This window comes from Dendrobates tinctorius, unplaced genomic scaffold, assembly GCF_039654945.1.
Source record: "Dendrobates tinctorius isolate UK_male_01 unplaced genomic scaffold, ASM3965494v1 ptg000111l, whole genome shotgun sequence".
Taxonomy (NCBI): domain Eukaryota; kingdom Metazoa; phylum Chordata; class Amphibia; order Anura; family Dendrobatidae; genus Dendrobates; species Dendrobates tinctorius.
The window spans coordinates 25,963,376-25,978,832 of NW_027361779.1; the positions used below are offsets into that span (position 1 = coordinate 25,963,376).

The window sequence follows — 15,457 nt, forward strand, 5'->3', positions numbered from 1 at the left end:
GCAATCCATCTCTTTTGTCCTGTCAGCTCCTGCTGTGATTTTACACTACGCGGCTGCTGAATTGCGGGCTTTTCTTCTACCTATCTAATATATATACATGTACAGTGCCTTGCGAAAGTATTCGGCTCCCTGGAACTTTTCAACCTTTTCCCACATGTCATACTTCAAACATAAAGATATCAAATGTAAATTTTTGGTGAACAATCAGCAACAAGTGGGACACAATTGTGAAGTTGAACAAAATTTATTGGTTATTTTAAATTTTTGTGGAAATTCAAAAACCGAAAAGTGGGGCGTGCAATATTATTCGGCCCCTTTAACTTTATACTTGGTTGCACCACCTTTTGCTGCGATTACAGCTGCAAGTCGCTTGGGGTATGTCTCTATAAGTTTTGTACATCGAGAGACTGAAATTCTTGCCCATTCTTCCTTAGCAAACAGCTCAAGCTCAGTGAGGTTTGATGGCGATCGTTTGTGAACAGCAGTTTTCAGCTCTTTCCACAGATTCTCGATTGGATTCAGGTCTGGACTTTGACTTGGCCATTCTAACACCTGGATACGTTTATTTGTGAACCACTCCATTGTAGATTTTGCTTTATGTTTGGGATAATTGGCTTGTTGGAAGACAAATCTCCATCCCAGTCTCAGGTCTTTTGCAGACTTCAACAGGTTTTCTTAAACAATGGTCCTGTATTTGGCTCCATCCATCTTCCCATCAATTTTAACCATCTTCCCTCTCCCTGCTGAAGAAAATCAGTCCCAAACCATGATGCTGCCACCACCATGTTTGACAGTGGGGATGGTGTGCTCAGGGTGATGAGCTATGTTGCCTTTATGCTGAACATTTCATTTGGCATTGTTGCCAAAAAGTTCGATTTTGGTTTCATCTGACCAGAGCACCTTCTTCCACATGTTTGGTGTGTCTCCCTGGTGGCTTGTTGCAAACTTTAAATGACACTTTTTATGAATATCTTTGAGAAATGGCTTTATTCTTGCCACTCTTCCATAAAGGCCAGATTTGTGCAGTGTACGACTGATTATTGTCCTATGGACAGACTGTCCCACCTCAACTGTAGATCTCTGCAGTTCATCCAGAGTGATCATGGGCCTCTTAGCTGCATCTCTGATCAGTTTTCTTGTTTGAGATGAAAGTTTAGAGGGACGGCCGGGTCTTGGTAGATTTGCAGTGGTATGATACTCCTTCCATTTCAATACAATTGCTTGCATAGTGCTCCTTGGGATGTTTAAAGTTTTGGAAATCATTTTGTATCCAAATCCGGCTTTAAACTTCTCCACAACAGTATCACAGACCTGCCTGTTGTGTTCCTTGGTCTTCATGATGCTCTCTGTGCATCAAACAGAACCCTCAGACTATCACAGAGCAGGTGCATTTATATAGAGACTTAATTACACACAGGTGGATTATATTTATCAACATTAGTCATTTAGGACAACATTGGATCATTCAGAGAACCACAATGAGCTTCTGGAGTGAGTTTGCTGCACTGAAAGTAAAGGGGACGAATAATATTGCACGCCCCACTTTTCAGTTTTTGAATTTCCACAAACATTTAAAATAACCAATAAATTTTGTTCAACTTCACAATTGTGTTCCACCTGTTGTTGATTCTTCATGAAAAATTTATATTTGGTATCTTTATGTTTGAAGCATGATATGTGGGAAAAGGTTGAAAAGTTCCAGGGGGCCAAATACTTTTGCAAGGCACTGTATATATGCGTGTGTCACTCACATCTATAGACCTACCTATTCTATGTGTGTATACTGTATCTATTCTATCTATTCCATCCTGTCACTCTGATTTTACTGTACACGGCACATGAATTGCCGGCTTTTATTCTATCTATCTATCATATATATATATATATATATATATATATATATACACAGCTCTGGCAAAAGTTAAATGACCACCACATCAAAACCCTGTCAATTCTCCATTGAACCCCATTGAAAACCTATAGAATGTAATCAAGAGTATGATGGATAGTCACAATCCATCAAACAAAGAGCTGCTTAAATTTTTGCACCAGAAGCAGTGTGAAAGACTGGTGGGAAGCATGCCAAGATGCATGAAAGCTGTGATTAAAAATCATGGTTATTCCACAAAATATTGATTTCTGAACTCTTCCTGAGTTAAAACATTAGTATTGTTATTTCTAAATGATTATGAACTTGTTTTCTTAGCATTATTTGAGGTCTGAAAACACTGGGGTTTTTTTCAATTTTGACCATTTTTCTTTTTCAGAAAAAAAATACAAAATTTAATGCTTGGAAATTCAGAGACATGTCGTAGGAAATTTATAGACTAAAAGAACAATTTACATTTTACTCAAAAATATACCTACTGTATAAGACTGGAGTCACACACAACGTATAATAATACGGTCCATATTTTACGGTCAAAAATCGCAGAAATGTTCCCTGAACAGTGATCCCTATGTCATCCGTTGGCAATGCGAGGATGCGATTTTTGCACATGTAAGCATCCGTGTGACATCCGTATGGCATCCGTATGCTGAGATTTTCTCGCCAGCTTGCAAAATGGACATATAATGTGTTAGGCTGGCGGAACGCACCAAATAATAAAATGATAATGAGGTGCGTTCGCAGCCTGGGGTCCACTGTGCAGAGATGGAATACTGCAGCTAAGTAATGGCAGATACTATATGGCGGTATAAAAAGCGAACACACGCGGGTTAACATCACCCGGTGTGTACGAGGCGGACTCTGTTGCCTCACAGAGCCGCACTACCACCGAATATAATTGCCGAAGCCCCAAGACACAGGGTCGGAGCCCCTCTAAACTCACCAGCACTCGGTGTACTTATGTGCCTTGCGCTGGATGGCACAATATGGCACTACGTGAGGTGCTGACCTGGAGCACTGTGGACTAAAGCCTAGCCACTGACAGGCACTGACTCTAACCACTAGACCCTAACAACAGGCACAACCAAGGGTAGGGGTTTCAAATGAGTCAGTTACCAGATACATGCATCCATCATCATCATACACACCTTTAGCATAAGAGTCTATACTAGCGCATGGCCGAGCGGCCACGTGACTCTTTTATAGTGGCATCCTTCCAGGACCTTCCCAGTGGTGGACCAGTCCGAGCAGGAGCGGGACCTGGGCATGTGACCTCCGACCTCCAATGAGAGGTCGTCCCACGGGCATGCTCAGTAGACAAAATACAGGACTTAGTCCCTGGAGCGTCTGCTTGCTGCTGATTCAAGCATGGTGTTACAGCAGAGCCTGAAGGAGCAATCAGATGCCTAGCATTAGCCTGGGCAAGATGTCTAGACTGACGCCTCTGCTGAGCAGGAATCTCTGCGGCCGCAGAGGAATGGGAGGCCGCAGAGGACATGGCTTGAGATTCCCCCCGTGCAGTAGGGGAAACTCTACTCCTAACATTACCCCCCTCCCCCCTGAGCATCGCTACGCTCAAAGTCCGCAATGAGTAGTGGAGCGCGGATGTTCTCCACTGGCTCCCAGGTCCGATCTTCTGGGCCATAACCCCTCCAATCCACCAGATAATAATTTTTTCCACGTACCACCTTACAGCCTACAATAGCGTTCACCTCAAACTCATCCGAGGACAAGCTTGATGTCCCGGCAGATGACTCGGAGAACCAGCACATGTGAACGGGCTTGAGGAGAGAAATGTGGAAGGTATCAGTGATACCCAGGTGTGGGGGAAGGGCCAGCTGGTAGACTACAGGATTGACCTGCTCGAGGACCTTGAAAGGACCAATGTAGCGAGGTGCAAGCTTAGTGGACTTGACCCGCAACCTGATGTTACGGGCGGAGAGCCACACTAAGTTGCCAGGAGAGAAGGTAGGAGCGGGGCTCCGGTGTGCATTGGTAGAAGCCCTCATTCTCTCCTTGGAGGCATGGATGGCATCCTGAGTGCGGTCCCAAACGTCACGTGCCTCTACTGCCCAGTCTGCCACCCTAGAATCGGTGGAAGATACGGGCATGGGAACAGGGACGCGAGGATGCTGGCCGTAATTGAGGAGGAATGGGGACTGACCGGTGGAATTGACCACAGCGTTGTTCAATGCAAACTTCACCCATGGTAGCAGGGATGCCCAGTCATCCTGCCTTGCCGAGACAAAGTATCGTAGATATGTGACCAGGGTCTGGTTGGCCTTTTCTACCAACCCGTTCGTCTCGGGATGATAGGCCGAGGAGAAATTCAGCTCAATGCTGAGGAGACTACACAGTTCTCTCCAAAACCGAGACGCAAACTGGGGGCCCCGGTCACTGACTACCTTATCCGGCATACCATGAAGGCAAAAGATATGCTTAATAAATAGTGCTGCCAAACTCTCGCTCTCTGTAATCTATCGAACAGTTCCAATATCAGGGGCAGAGGATATTTGTTCTTAACGGTGATGGCGTTAAGACCCCTGTAATTGATGCAGGGACGTAGTTCTCCATTCTTCTTCTGGACGAAGAAGAATCCCACCCCCACTGGTGATACTGACTTCCTAATGAATCCTCTTGCCAGATTCTCCCTGATGTATTGAGACATGGCCTCTGTCTCCGGGAGAGACAAGGGGTAGACTCGACCCCGGGGAGGCTCAGCACCCAGCAAGAGGTCAATAAGACAGTCATAGGGGCGATGCGGTGGAAGGGTCTCCACTGCCTTTTTGGAGAACACGTCTGCATACTGACGATAGTGTTTGGGGAGCGAGGAGAGATCTGTGGGGAACTCGGTGGAGGCAACCTGAACGCACTCCCTCATACATCTACCCTCACATGATTTACTCCACCCAAGAATCCTCCCGAGGACCACTCTATATGGGGAGAATGATACCGCAACCAGGGGACCCCTAGAAGAACCTGGTCGATACCCTCGGGTATGACGAGGAGGGATATCGTCTCCTGATGAGATGGAGACCACGAGAGTAACAAGGGGTCGGTCTGGTGGGTAATCTGTGAGGGTAGAGTTGCGCCGTTCACCACCCTGACGGTGACTGGTTTAGATATCATAACCAGGGTTATTGCGTGTCGTTGAGCGAAGGTAGACAACATGAAATTGCCCTCCGCGCCAGAATCCACGCAAACCTCCACCGCCAGAATGGAAGAACCAAACTCAAGTGTCCCCTTAAAAAACAGCTTGGAGGAAAACGCCGCTGATTCTAGTGCGCCGCCCCTTACGGCCACTAGGCGTGAGTGTTTTCCTAGCCGCTGTGGGCACCAGTTGGCCAGGTGACCAGACTGCCGGCAAAGATGACAGATCACAGGAGCTCGAGCGGACCGAGGCCTGGATCCCTCACGGGAAGCCCCCTGACGCTCGGACGCCCGATCGGGAGATTCCAGAGGTTTAGCAAAACTGGGTGCCAACCTAAACCTCCGCCTACACTGGGACCGCTCCAACCTTTGCTCGGCAAAGCGAAGATCAATAAGGGTGGAGACGGTGATAAGCTCCCCCTGTGTGTCAGGAATCTCCCTGGTGGCCAGGACGTCCTTCACATTGTCAGCCAAACCTCTCCAGAATGCCGGAATGAGGACCTTATCTGGCCACTCCAACTCAGAGGCCAGCGTCCGGAACTGGAAGGCAAAGTGGCTGACCATGGACGAGCCCTGTGACAATGCTAGCAGCTGTGGCGCATTGTCATGGGTGACTCGTGGTCCCTGGAAGACCTGAGTGCCCAAGAACTGCGAGGCACTCTGTACCACATGATCACCATGCTCCCACAGTGGTGTGGCCCACTCCAAAGCCCTGCCCGACAAGAGGGAAATAATAAATCCCACCTTAGCCCACTCGGGGGGGAATTGTGCAGCCAGCAGCTCCAGCTGTATAGTGCACTGGCTCACGAAACCCCTACAAGTGACACTATCGCCCGAGAACTTCTCGGGTAGCGGAAGGCAGGATAAAGCCGGGGCTGGAGTTGAGCAACTTTAGTCGGATCGGGTTTCATGAAACAAAATTCGTTTCAGATGAAACTGGTCCGACTAGGGCAAAAAAAGTCAAAGTTTCATCCGAAACCCGACCACAATGCAAGTCAATGGGAAATAAACGTCGGCATTGAGCGGATGGCATTCATCTTTCCCACTTTCCCACGCTAATCAGTTCATCTCCGGTCAGCCGGGGCACCTGTGCAGACATAATTTCATTCATTCTGCAGTAGTTTACAGCCGGGCTGGTAGCATTAGCACTGGTCCCGGTTGTAAACTAGTTACCCCCTTGTGATGGATTGCAGCGGGGCACCTGACTGAACGGCGGAGAGGTATGGATATTGTTGTTTTTTTATTTATTTTTTTACAAAACAAGGGCTTTTGTTGGATTGGCAGCATAATAAATTTTTTCAAAAATTTGGTGTCATTATTTCATTAAAAGAATTTTTAATTGTGTGTGTGTCTTTTTTAACCCTTTACTACCATAGGATTAATAATGGATAGGTGTCTTATTATTAACCCAGCTTAATGTCACCTTTCAACAGCAAGGTGACATTAACCCATTATTAACCCATGAGCCACCGCTAAAGGCAATGGGAATAGAGAGGCTAAGTGCCAGAAAAGGCGCATTTTATAGATGCGCCTTTTCTGGGGTGGCTGGGGGCAGATTTTTTTAGCCGGGGGGGCAAAAACAATGGTCCTTCTCTAGGCTATTAATATCTGCCCTCACTCACTGGCTTTCCTTCTCTGGTGGTGAAAATACTGTGGGTGCCCCCGCAATTTTTTTCAACGAATTAACTTGTTAATTTAACTCCTACATGTCCAAAATTTTACACACATACCTTAATCTAATTATTAGTCAAAGACATATATAAAATTAAATTAAATGAAATGGTTTACTGTATGTAAACCATGTGTTATTTCATGTCGGGTTTTGTAATGATTTTACAGAAGCCAGCAATTGATTTAGCGGCTATTATGCTATGTAGAACTCTATGAAATATATATATATGTGTGTGTCTCAGTGACATGTATGTATATATATATATATATTCTTTCTATTCTTTATTAAACATATCAGTGTGATTTTACTGTATCGCGAACTGAATTGCCTGCTTTTGTTAAAGGACATCGGTGCGCATTTCTCACAAGTCACACATCTGGTCCGTGTGTAATCTGTATTTTTCTCGCCCCCATAGACTTGCATTGGTGTTTTACGGGCGTAATATGGTGACAATCGCAGCATGCTGTGATTTTCTCAGCACGTATAATACGGCCGAGAAACAAATCGGCTGATGGGAGCTGCCCCATAGATTAACATTGGGTTGAATGCTATGCAATTTTTTCTCGCATAGCACTCATCCGTATTTCTCGCTAGTGTGACTCCGGCCTAAAGAGAAAAATCAGACAAACACAATATTTGAAAGTGGTCTCTTAAATTTTGCCATATATATATATGTGTGTATGTGTGTGTTTTCACGAATATTTCCTTTGAAAACAATAGGTAAATGACAGAGAATTACATAGTAAAAGCTCGTGTTAAAATCACATTGCAATCGAATAGCAATCACACTGCATTTGGATGTAAATCGGATGCTATGTGTGAAAAATTGGATTGTACTCGCACGAAAAACGCATGACACTCGCATTACACTCGTCCGATTTTGTAGGAACAAAATTGGATCAATTTTCAAATTGCTAGTGTGTCTCCAACCTCACAGAAGGATACCAACAGAACTTCACTGCGACCAGTCAGAAAATTGCCGCAAAGACAACAATTCTTATTAGTTCGAAGAGGATGAAGAACAATAGAAATGAAGACCTCAAAAACTTGGTTGAGACAGAATTTAATGGCATGATGACCTGAATGTCTGTGAGGGAATGCACTTTCTGAGAAGAGACTTTGAAAGGGCGGAATTGCTTATACAAGTGATTAATATCTGAATAAAGTCATTTGATGATGTATAGCTCATTTATAATTCCTCATCTTTGTGATGAAGCTTGCTAACAAAATAACAATCTCTTCATGACTGACACCTTTCATGCTTTGTTATTCAGCCGTGTCCAGTCTCACATCTTGATTCTGTCAGGGCAGAGCACAGGCCGGACTTACTGAACTCTTTAAATGGGTTACAATATCACGAATTGAGCGGCATTAGTAAGGAGCTTTTAGAGGCTTTGCTGAGGCTCTTCATAGGAAAATGCAAAGTTCTCTGGATTACGCTATGAACATAGATTTACGAAAAATGTCTGTACTAACTAATGACAGAAATGTTCCCAACAAGACCTATACCATGTAATCATTTAATCTTTTGTTGGATTGTTCATTACAGTAGACCACAAAGGCACAGAAGGGAGGTACAAGAAGAGACGCACAAGCAAGGCAGGTATGCTGATGTCTTTAATGTCTGTTTTTATGGCTTTTCTCGGACTTTAGGTAATAGTATCTGATGTACGTCTGCCTGACATGCCTATAATAGAAAACACCGTGTGCTCTACTGTATTGGTGCCAAGTTAGGTTCCCAAACCATATATGATAAAATGAAAACCTGGCACTCAACTTAATGCTTGGTGAGGCAGTTTATTGTAGTACCAGAAAACGTTTCGGTCAATATAGACCTTCATCAGTTACGTGCTAGTATGTTTGAAACACCACTTGTGGTGTTTACCCACGTCCAGGAGGACCAGGCTGCGCTGATATTTTCAGCTATTAAGATTATCGTGCGTTACAGCAGCATTCTGACCATTTGATTACTGGCGTTATCAGTGAATAACATAAAAAGCGCCCTCCTTCAAGCTACTTTCAAACATACTAGCACGTAACTGATGAAGGTCTATATTGACCGAAACGTTTTCTGGTACTGCAATAAACTGCCTCACCAAGCATTAAGTCGAGTGCCAGGTTTTCATTTTATGACATGCCTATAATGTCTGCAGGTAATGTGCTAGTACGGAAACAAAAAAAATGCAGATTCTACTAAACCAAGAGGAAACGCGAGTGTATCATTATGCATCTATAGCTTTTGCATCCACACAAGTGATGTGGATCCAGATTAATACTACCAAGTATATGATTTGGTGTAGAAAAGGAATGAAATGTCCGTGCTTATCGTTAAGACTAATATTGGTGCGCTATGATACATTACTGCTCTTATCTCATGTACAAAGACATTTTTATGTGATTTATTGGGGAATAGTGTGATCTCACATTTGGATCATGTCAGTGACACATGGGTTTTTGATTACTTTTTTCTTTGGACACAGCATGTTCTGTCGGTGGCATTTTCTTTTCTGATGTCATACTTTAAGACTCTGTTCCCATGATGAGTTTTTGGTCTGTTTTGACTCTGCGTATTTTCACCACATCAAAAATACAGCATTTTACAGTTCCAGCAAAGTGGATGGGATTTTTAGAAATCTCATGCCCACCGTGCTTTTATTATGTAGCATAAACCGATCTTGGGTGAGTGTTTCAAATCCCCAACATGTCGATTTCTCTTGCGGGTACGCCGAGGTTTAAATGCAGATTTTTCCCTTAGACTTCCATTAGATGTAGAAAATCAGCAGGCAAAAAACACACGTGTGGTTTTAGTGCTGTTCCACTGCGGAAATGCATGTAATCGGCACGTGACTGCATCAAAAACTTTTTGTCAAAGCCAAAATACCAGGAACCATCAAAAACAAAGCAGCTTTATTTAAAGCATGACACACCAACAAGAGACAAAAAACACAGCATCAAAACATGATAAAAACGCAAGTAAAAAAGTATGATAAAATGCAAATAACCTAATTTACATGAAAGTTGTAGAAATTCTGCAATATCAAAAACTCATGAAATGCTCATCATGGGAAACGCAATTTAAATTTTTTTTGTATAAGAACATATTCCATCTTGAATGTGATAAATGTGGTACAGTCATACAGTTCTCCGGAGAATCTGAACTGTAATAGAGCTGCTTTACACTTATTAATGGCACATTGTAGAAGACATTATTGTGATTGGGTTGTTTTTTTTGTCACTTCATGTTGAATGATAGAAGCTGGTACTTTTGGTCCAAAATTGGACCCGGTGCATTGCCCAAGAGCCTACGTGCATAAGCTCAGTGGTGTGCATGAGCCGCTAATGTGATTAATACCGTACAATAGCTGTGTATGCCAGCTGATGGAAAGATTGCATTCGTGCCCCTACCATGTCAATATGACCTGGTTCGGCTGCCAGAATACAGAACAATAGCTGATTTTCTGTTGTCTAGAGGCAAGGGCTGCGTAGCTGATAATATTGCACTTACTAAAATAAAGCACTGGCTAAGCAGTTTACTCTGCCGGAGGCATCACGTGGCCCAGTGGCTTCTCTTAGCATCTCCATTTATTCCTGGAATAAAGCCAGTTGGCTTTTATTTGGGATATTTTTAGTCTAATGCGTAGCTTAGCAGTCTGTCGTGGACATATATCTGCATTCCTCAGATTCCATTTATCAGTTTTAAAATGTATTTTTCTGATAAATTCAATTTTTCCCACCTTTTTATATAATTTCACAGTAGGAGTCAGGTGAAGTGCTGGTACATTGGGATTCACAAGTCCTGTGATACCCCCAGCTGTCTCACATATAGCACCAGGACAGACAGCCATAAAAGGGGCGGCACGCACTGGCTTGCCATTCAAGCATAGGCAGTAAACTTTCAGGGCACCAATGACCCTATTATCCTCACTCCTGTGCTTAACCACTGTGCCCACCCCTGATTGATGTTACCATTACAACGTCCTTGAGGCTGGTCACCAAAGCCTAGCCTGTTCACCATGATGAGGTTTTTATCTCCTCTATTAGTTAAAATGAGTCCACCTTAACTTGTCCGCAACTTCCATCAGACGCCTAAACCGCAAAGCTGTGACGGGTTATCAATTCCAAGTCACATATGAAACTTTTATCCATTTTCTATTTTTATTTATTAGTATTTTTTTTTATAAATTACTTTAGTAAACTTATAAAGTATTTGTCCCTGCAAAAGCATTAAGGGAACTTAACTTGTCAAACCTCCAACTCACAAAGAGTCATCCTACAGCGCTCAGGAGAGGACAACCCCCTGTGGAGGAAACCTCTAGGCAACCATGGCTGAAGGACTGCCCTTCCCTTGGGCTTAGAGGTTAATGCTAATGTTAACTCTTTATAGCCATGATAAAATTGGACCTGGTACAAGATATACAATGGCTAATTAAACAAATACAATAAAGCATTCATCATTATGCAAGCAATGTTTAGATAAAATGTTTTAGGACAGTGATTATAACAGGATGTCCTCCTCCGCTTAGTGCTGGGGATTTCTTTGCATCAATATTTGCAAGCTAAAACTAGAAGTGGGTTTGAAATGTAAGGCTACTTTCACACATCAGTTTTTTGCCATCAGGCAGGATCTGACTATTTTTAGAAAAAACGGATCCGGCATAAATTTTAGAGAACTGTAGAAACGGATCCATTTTTCTGCTGGATCCGTCTAGCAGGTTATATCTGTTTCCTGGGGGCTGACCAATTGGATCTGAGCATGCGCAGACTTAAAAAAATGGATCCGGTGGCTGGATCCGTCTTTTTCTGGATCCGGCGCATTCCGGCGCCCATAGACTTTCATTGTGGCAAAAAGCCGGAAGCGTCGGATCCGGCGCTTCCGGCTTTTTCGCCGGAGACAAAAAACGTTACAGTAGTCGTTTTTTCCAGACACCGGAATGAGACAAGTAGCCGGATCTGGCAAAAAACGGATGAAACGCAATGCCATCCGGCGCTAATGCAAGTCAATGGGGAAAAACTGGATCCGGTATTGCATTTCGCTGGATCCGGTTTTACAAAAAAAAGCCAGATCGCGCCTGACGGCAAAAAACTGATGTGTGAAAGAGGCCTAAGGCTATGTGCACACGCTGCTGTGTGCAGTGCAAGGGGAGGCTATATTGTGGTGTATCAGTGGTGTTGGTTGTTGGGCTGCCTTTTAAGGCTTCCTGACACGCTGGCATTGCTGTTTACCCACTGCTCCGCAAACTGCTTTTTTAAAAGCAATACAATCTCCCTTATCCTTTCGTCACTTTGGTCACAGGCAGCTGTGCCATCGAGCGTGTCACATAGCGCTCAGATATCAGTGGGCCTCACACCATCCACAAGTGTCCAGTGTCCAAAAGTGTACGCAGAGATTCAAAATCTCCATTATCCTCTCGTCACTTTGGTCACTGGCAGCTGTGCCATCGAGCGTGTCACATAGCGCTCAGATATCAGTGGGCCTCACACCATCCACAAGTGTCCAGTGTCCAAAAGTGTACGCAGAGATTCAAAATCTCCATTATCCTCTCGTCACTTTGGTCACAGGCAGCTGTGCCATCGAGCGTGTCACATAGCGCTCAGATATCAGTGGGCCTCACACCATCCACAAGTGTCCAGTGTCCAAAAGTGTACGCAGAGATTCAAAATCTCCATTATCCTCTCGTCACTTTGGTCACAGGCAGCTGTGCCATCGAGCGTGTCACATAGCGCTCAGATATCAGTGGGCCTCACACCATCCACAAGTGTCCAGTGTCCAAAAGTGTACGCAGAGATTCAAAATCTCCATTATCCTCTCGTCACTTTGGTCACAGGCAGCTGTGCCATCGAGCGTGTCACATAGCGCTCAGATATCAGTGGGCCTCACACCATCCACAAGTGTCCAGTGTCCAAAAGTGTACGCAGAGATTCAAAATCTCCATTATCCTCTCGTCACTTTGGTCACAGGCAGCTGTGCCATCGAGCGTGTCACATAGCGCTCAGATATCAGTGGGCCTCACACCATCCACAAGTGTCCAGTGTCCAAAAGTGTACGCAGAGATTCAAAATCTCCATTATCCTCTCGTCACTTTGGTCACAGGCAGCTGTGCCATCGAGCGTGTCACATAGCGCTCAGATATCAGTGGGCCTCACACCATCCACAAGTGTCCAGTGTCCAAAAGTGTACGCAGAGATTCAAAATCTCCATTATCCTCTCGTCACTTTGGTCACAGGCAGCTGTGCCATCGAGCGTGTCACATAGCGCTCAGATATCAGTGGGCCTCACACAATCCACAAGTGTCCAGTGTCCAAAAGTGTACGCAGAGATTCAAAATCTCCATTATCCTCTCGTCACTTTGGTCACAGGCAGCTGTGCCATCGAGCGTGTCACATAGCGCTCAGATATTAGTGGGCCTCACACAATCCACAAGTGTCCAGTGTCCAAAAGTGTACGCAGAGATTCAAAATCTCCATTATCCTCTCGTCACTTTGGTCACAGGCAGCTGTGCCATCGAGCGTGTCACATAGCGCTCAGATATCAGTGGGCCTCACACCATCCACAAGTGTCCAGTGTCCAAAAGTGTACGCAGAGATTCAAAATCTCCATTATCCTCTCGTCACTTTGGTCACAGGCAGCTGTGCCATCGAGCGTGTCACATAGCGCTCAGATATCAGTGGGCCTCACACAATCCACAAGTGTCCAGTGTCCAAAAGTGTACGCAGAGATTCAAAATCTCCATTATCCTCTCGTCACTTTGGTCACAGGCAGCTGTGCCATCGAGCGTGTCACATAGCGCTCAGATATCAGTGGGCCTCACACCATCCACAAGTGTCCAGTGTCCAAAAGTGTACGCAGAGATTCAAAATCTCCATTATCCTCTCGTCACTTTGGTCACAGGCAGCTGTGCCATCGAGCGTGTCACATAGCGCTCAGATATCAGTGGGCCTCACACAATCCACAAGTGTCCAGTGTCCAAAAGTGTACGCAGAGATTCAAAATCTCCATTATCCTCTCGTCACTTTGGTCACAGGCAGCTGTGCCATCGAGCGTGTCACATAGCGCTCAGATATCAGTGGGCCTCACACCATCCACAAGTGTCCAGTGTCCAAAAGTGTACGCAGAGATTCAAAATCTCCATTATCCTCTCGTCACTTTGGTCACAGGCAGCTGTGCCATCGAGCGTGTCACATAGCGCTCAGATATCAGTGGGCCTCACACAATCCACAAGTGTCCAGTGTCCAAAAGTGTACGCAGAGATTCAAAATCTCCATTATCCTCTTGTCACTTTGGTCACAGGCAGCTGTGCCATCGAGCGTGTCACATAGCGCTCAGATATCAGTGGGCCTCACACAATCCACAAGTGTCCAGTGTCCAAAAGTGTACGCAGAGATTCAAAATCTCCATTATCCTCTTGTCACTTTGGTCACAGGCAGCTGTGCCATCGAGCGTGTCACATAGCGCTCAGATATCAGTGGGCCTCACACAATCCACAAGTGTCCACTGTCCACAAGTGTGTGCAGAAATTCTAAAACTCCCCTGTCCTATAGACACCTTGTACCTTGTTTTACATTACTATATAGTTTGTTGGATTTTGTCTACATTTCTACCAAAAATGAGGAAGGCTGGTGGAAGAGGCCGTGGAATTGGGCGGGGGTTGGCAGCTGGTAATGATGGTGTTGGTGGTGGATCTGATGGTAGTGGCAAGAGCAAAATAGGACCGAATGCAGGAGGTGCTGACCCTGCGTCATCGTCTGGCTACATAAGGCCTCGAACGCTTAGTTTTCTAGGAGTTGGCAAACCGCTTTCAAAGGCAGAGCATCAGGAAAAAGTTTTGTCTTACATTGCTGACTCAGCCTCCAGCTCTATCGCCTCCTCTTCTTCAGTTGTAAAAAGTAAAAGCACTGAGTCGTCATTGGAGGCTCATGTTCATGAACCACACCTTTCCTTGTGTCCTTCACCCCAACCAAGATTGAAGGATGACGCAGGCCATACTACTGATTACTCCATGGAGCTGTTTTCACATACCATGCCTGGATTATCAAGTGAAATGGTGAATTACCCAGGCCAAGATGAATCTGACATGGAGTGCACTGATGCACAGCCGCTGATGGATGATTCTGCTGGTACATTCACTCAGAGCACTACATTGTCCTCGCAGTGTACAGAGCCAGATTCTGACCCTGATGAGACTCAGGTGCCCCTTCCCGCACACTATACCACCATACACGGTGACACAGAGGAAGGTGCACATGACATAGAAGAGGAGGTGATGGATGACCCAGTTGTTGACCCAGATTGGCATCCATTGGGGGAAGAGGGTGCTGCTTCCAATAGATGAGATGAGGAGCATCCACAGCAGACATCGACATCGCAACAGCTGTTATCTGGCAGGCCCAGAGCACTCCAAAGACAGGTTCCAAACATCAAAAGAGTTGCTGGACAGCTTGTCCAGAGGGTCAAAAGATCACAGCGTGCTAGGCCGCAAAATGTCTGCCAAAGTAGGAAGAGTGCAGTGTGGCACTTTTTTGAACAAAATCCTCATGATCAGGCCAAGGTTATCTGTAAGAAGTGCGCAAAGACCTTTAGCCGAGGGAAAAATCTGAAAAATTTGAATACCAGTTGCATGCTTAGACATTTAACCAGCATGCACTTGCAAGTGTGGACACAACACCAAACCTCAAGTGCCACATGTGCAACTGATCACAACGAAGGTAGTCAGCAACGCTACATTGTTTCCCCCACTGTAAGCCCACCG

The 15,457-nt window shown here is 45.0% G+C and overlaps 1 protein-coding gene across 2 annotated transcripts in view; it reads left to right on the forward strand.

Annotated features, from left to right (window-relative positions):
* LOC141100865 (gamma-aminobutyric acid receptor subunit rho-1) overlaps nucleotides 1-15,457 on the forward strand; it is a 145,077-nt gene that overhangs the window by 66,701 nt on the left and 62,919 nt on the right. For both annotated transcript variants that reach the window (XM_073589580.1, XM_073589579.1), the window contains exon 2: nucleotides 8,260-8,313. In XM_073589580.1, coding sequence (XP_073445681.1) covers nucleotides 8,260-8,313 — 54 coding nt within the window. The remainder of the gene's footprint in view (nucleotides 1-8,259; nucleotides 8,314-15,457) is intronic.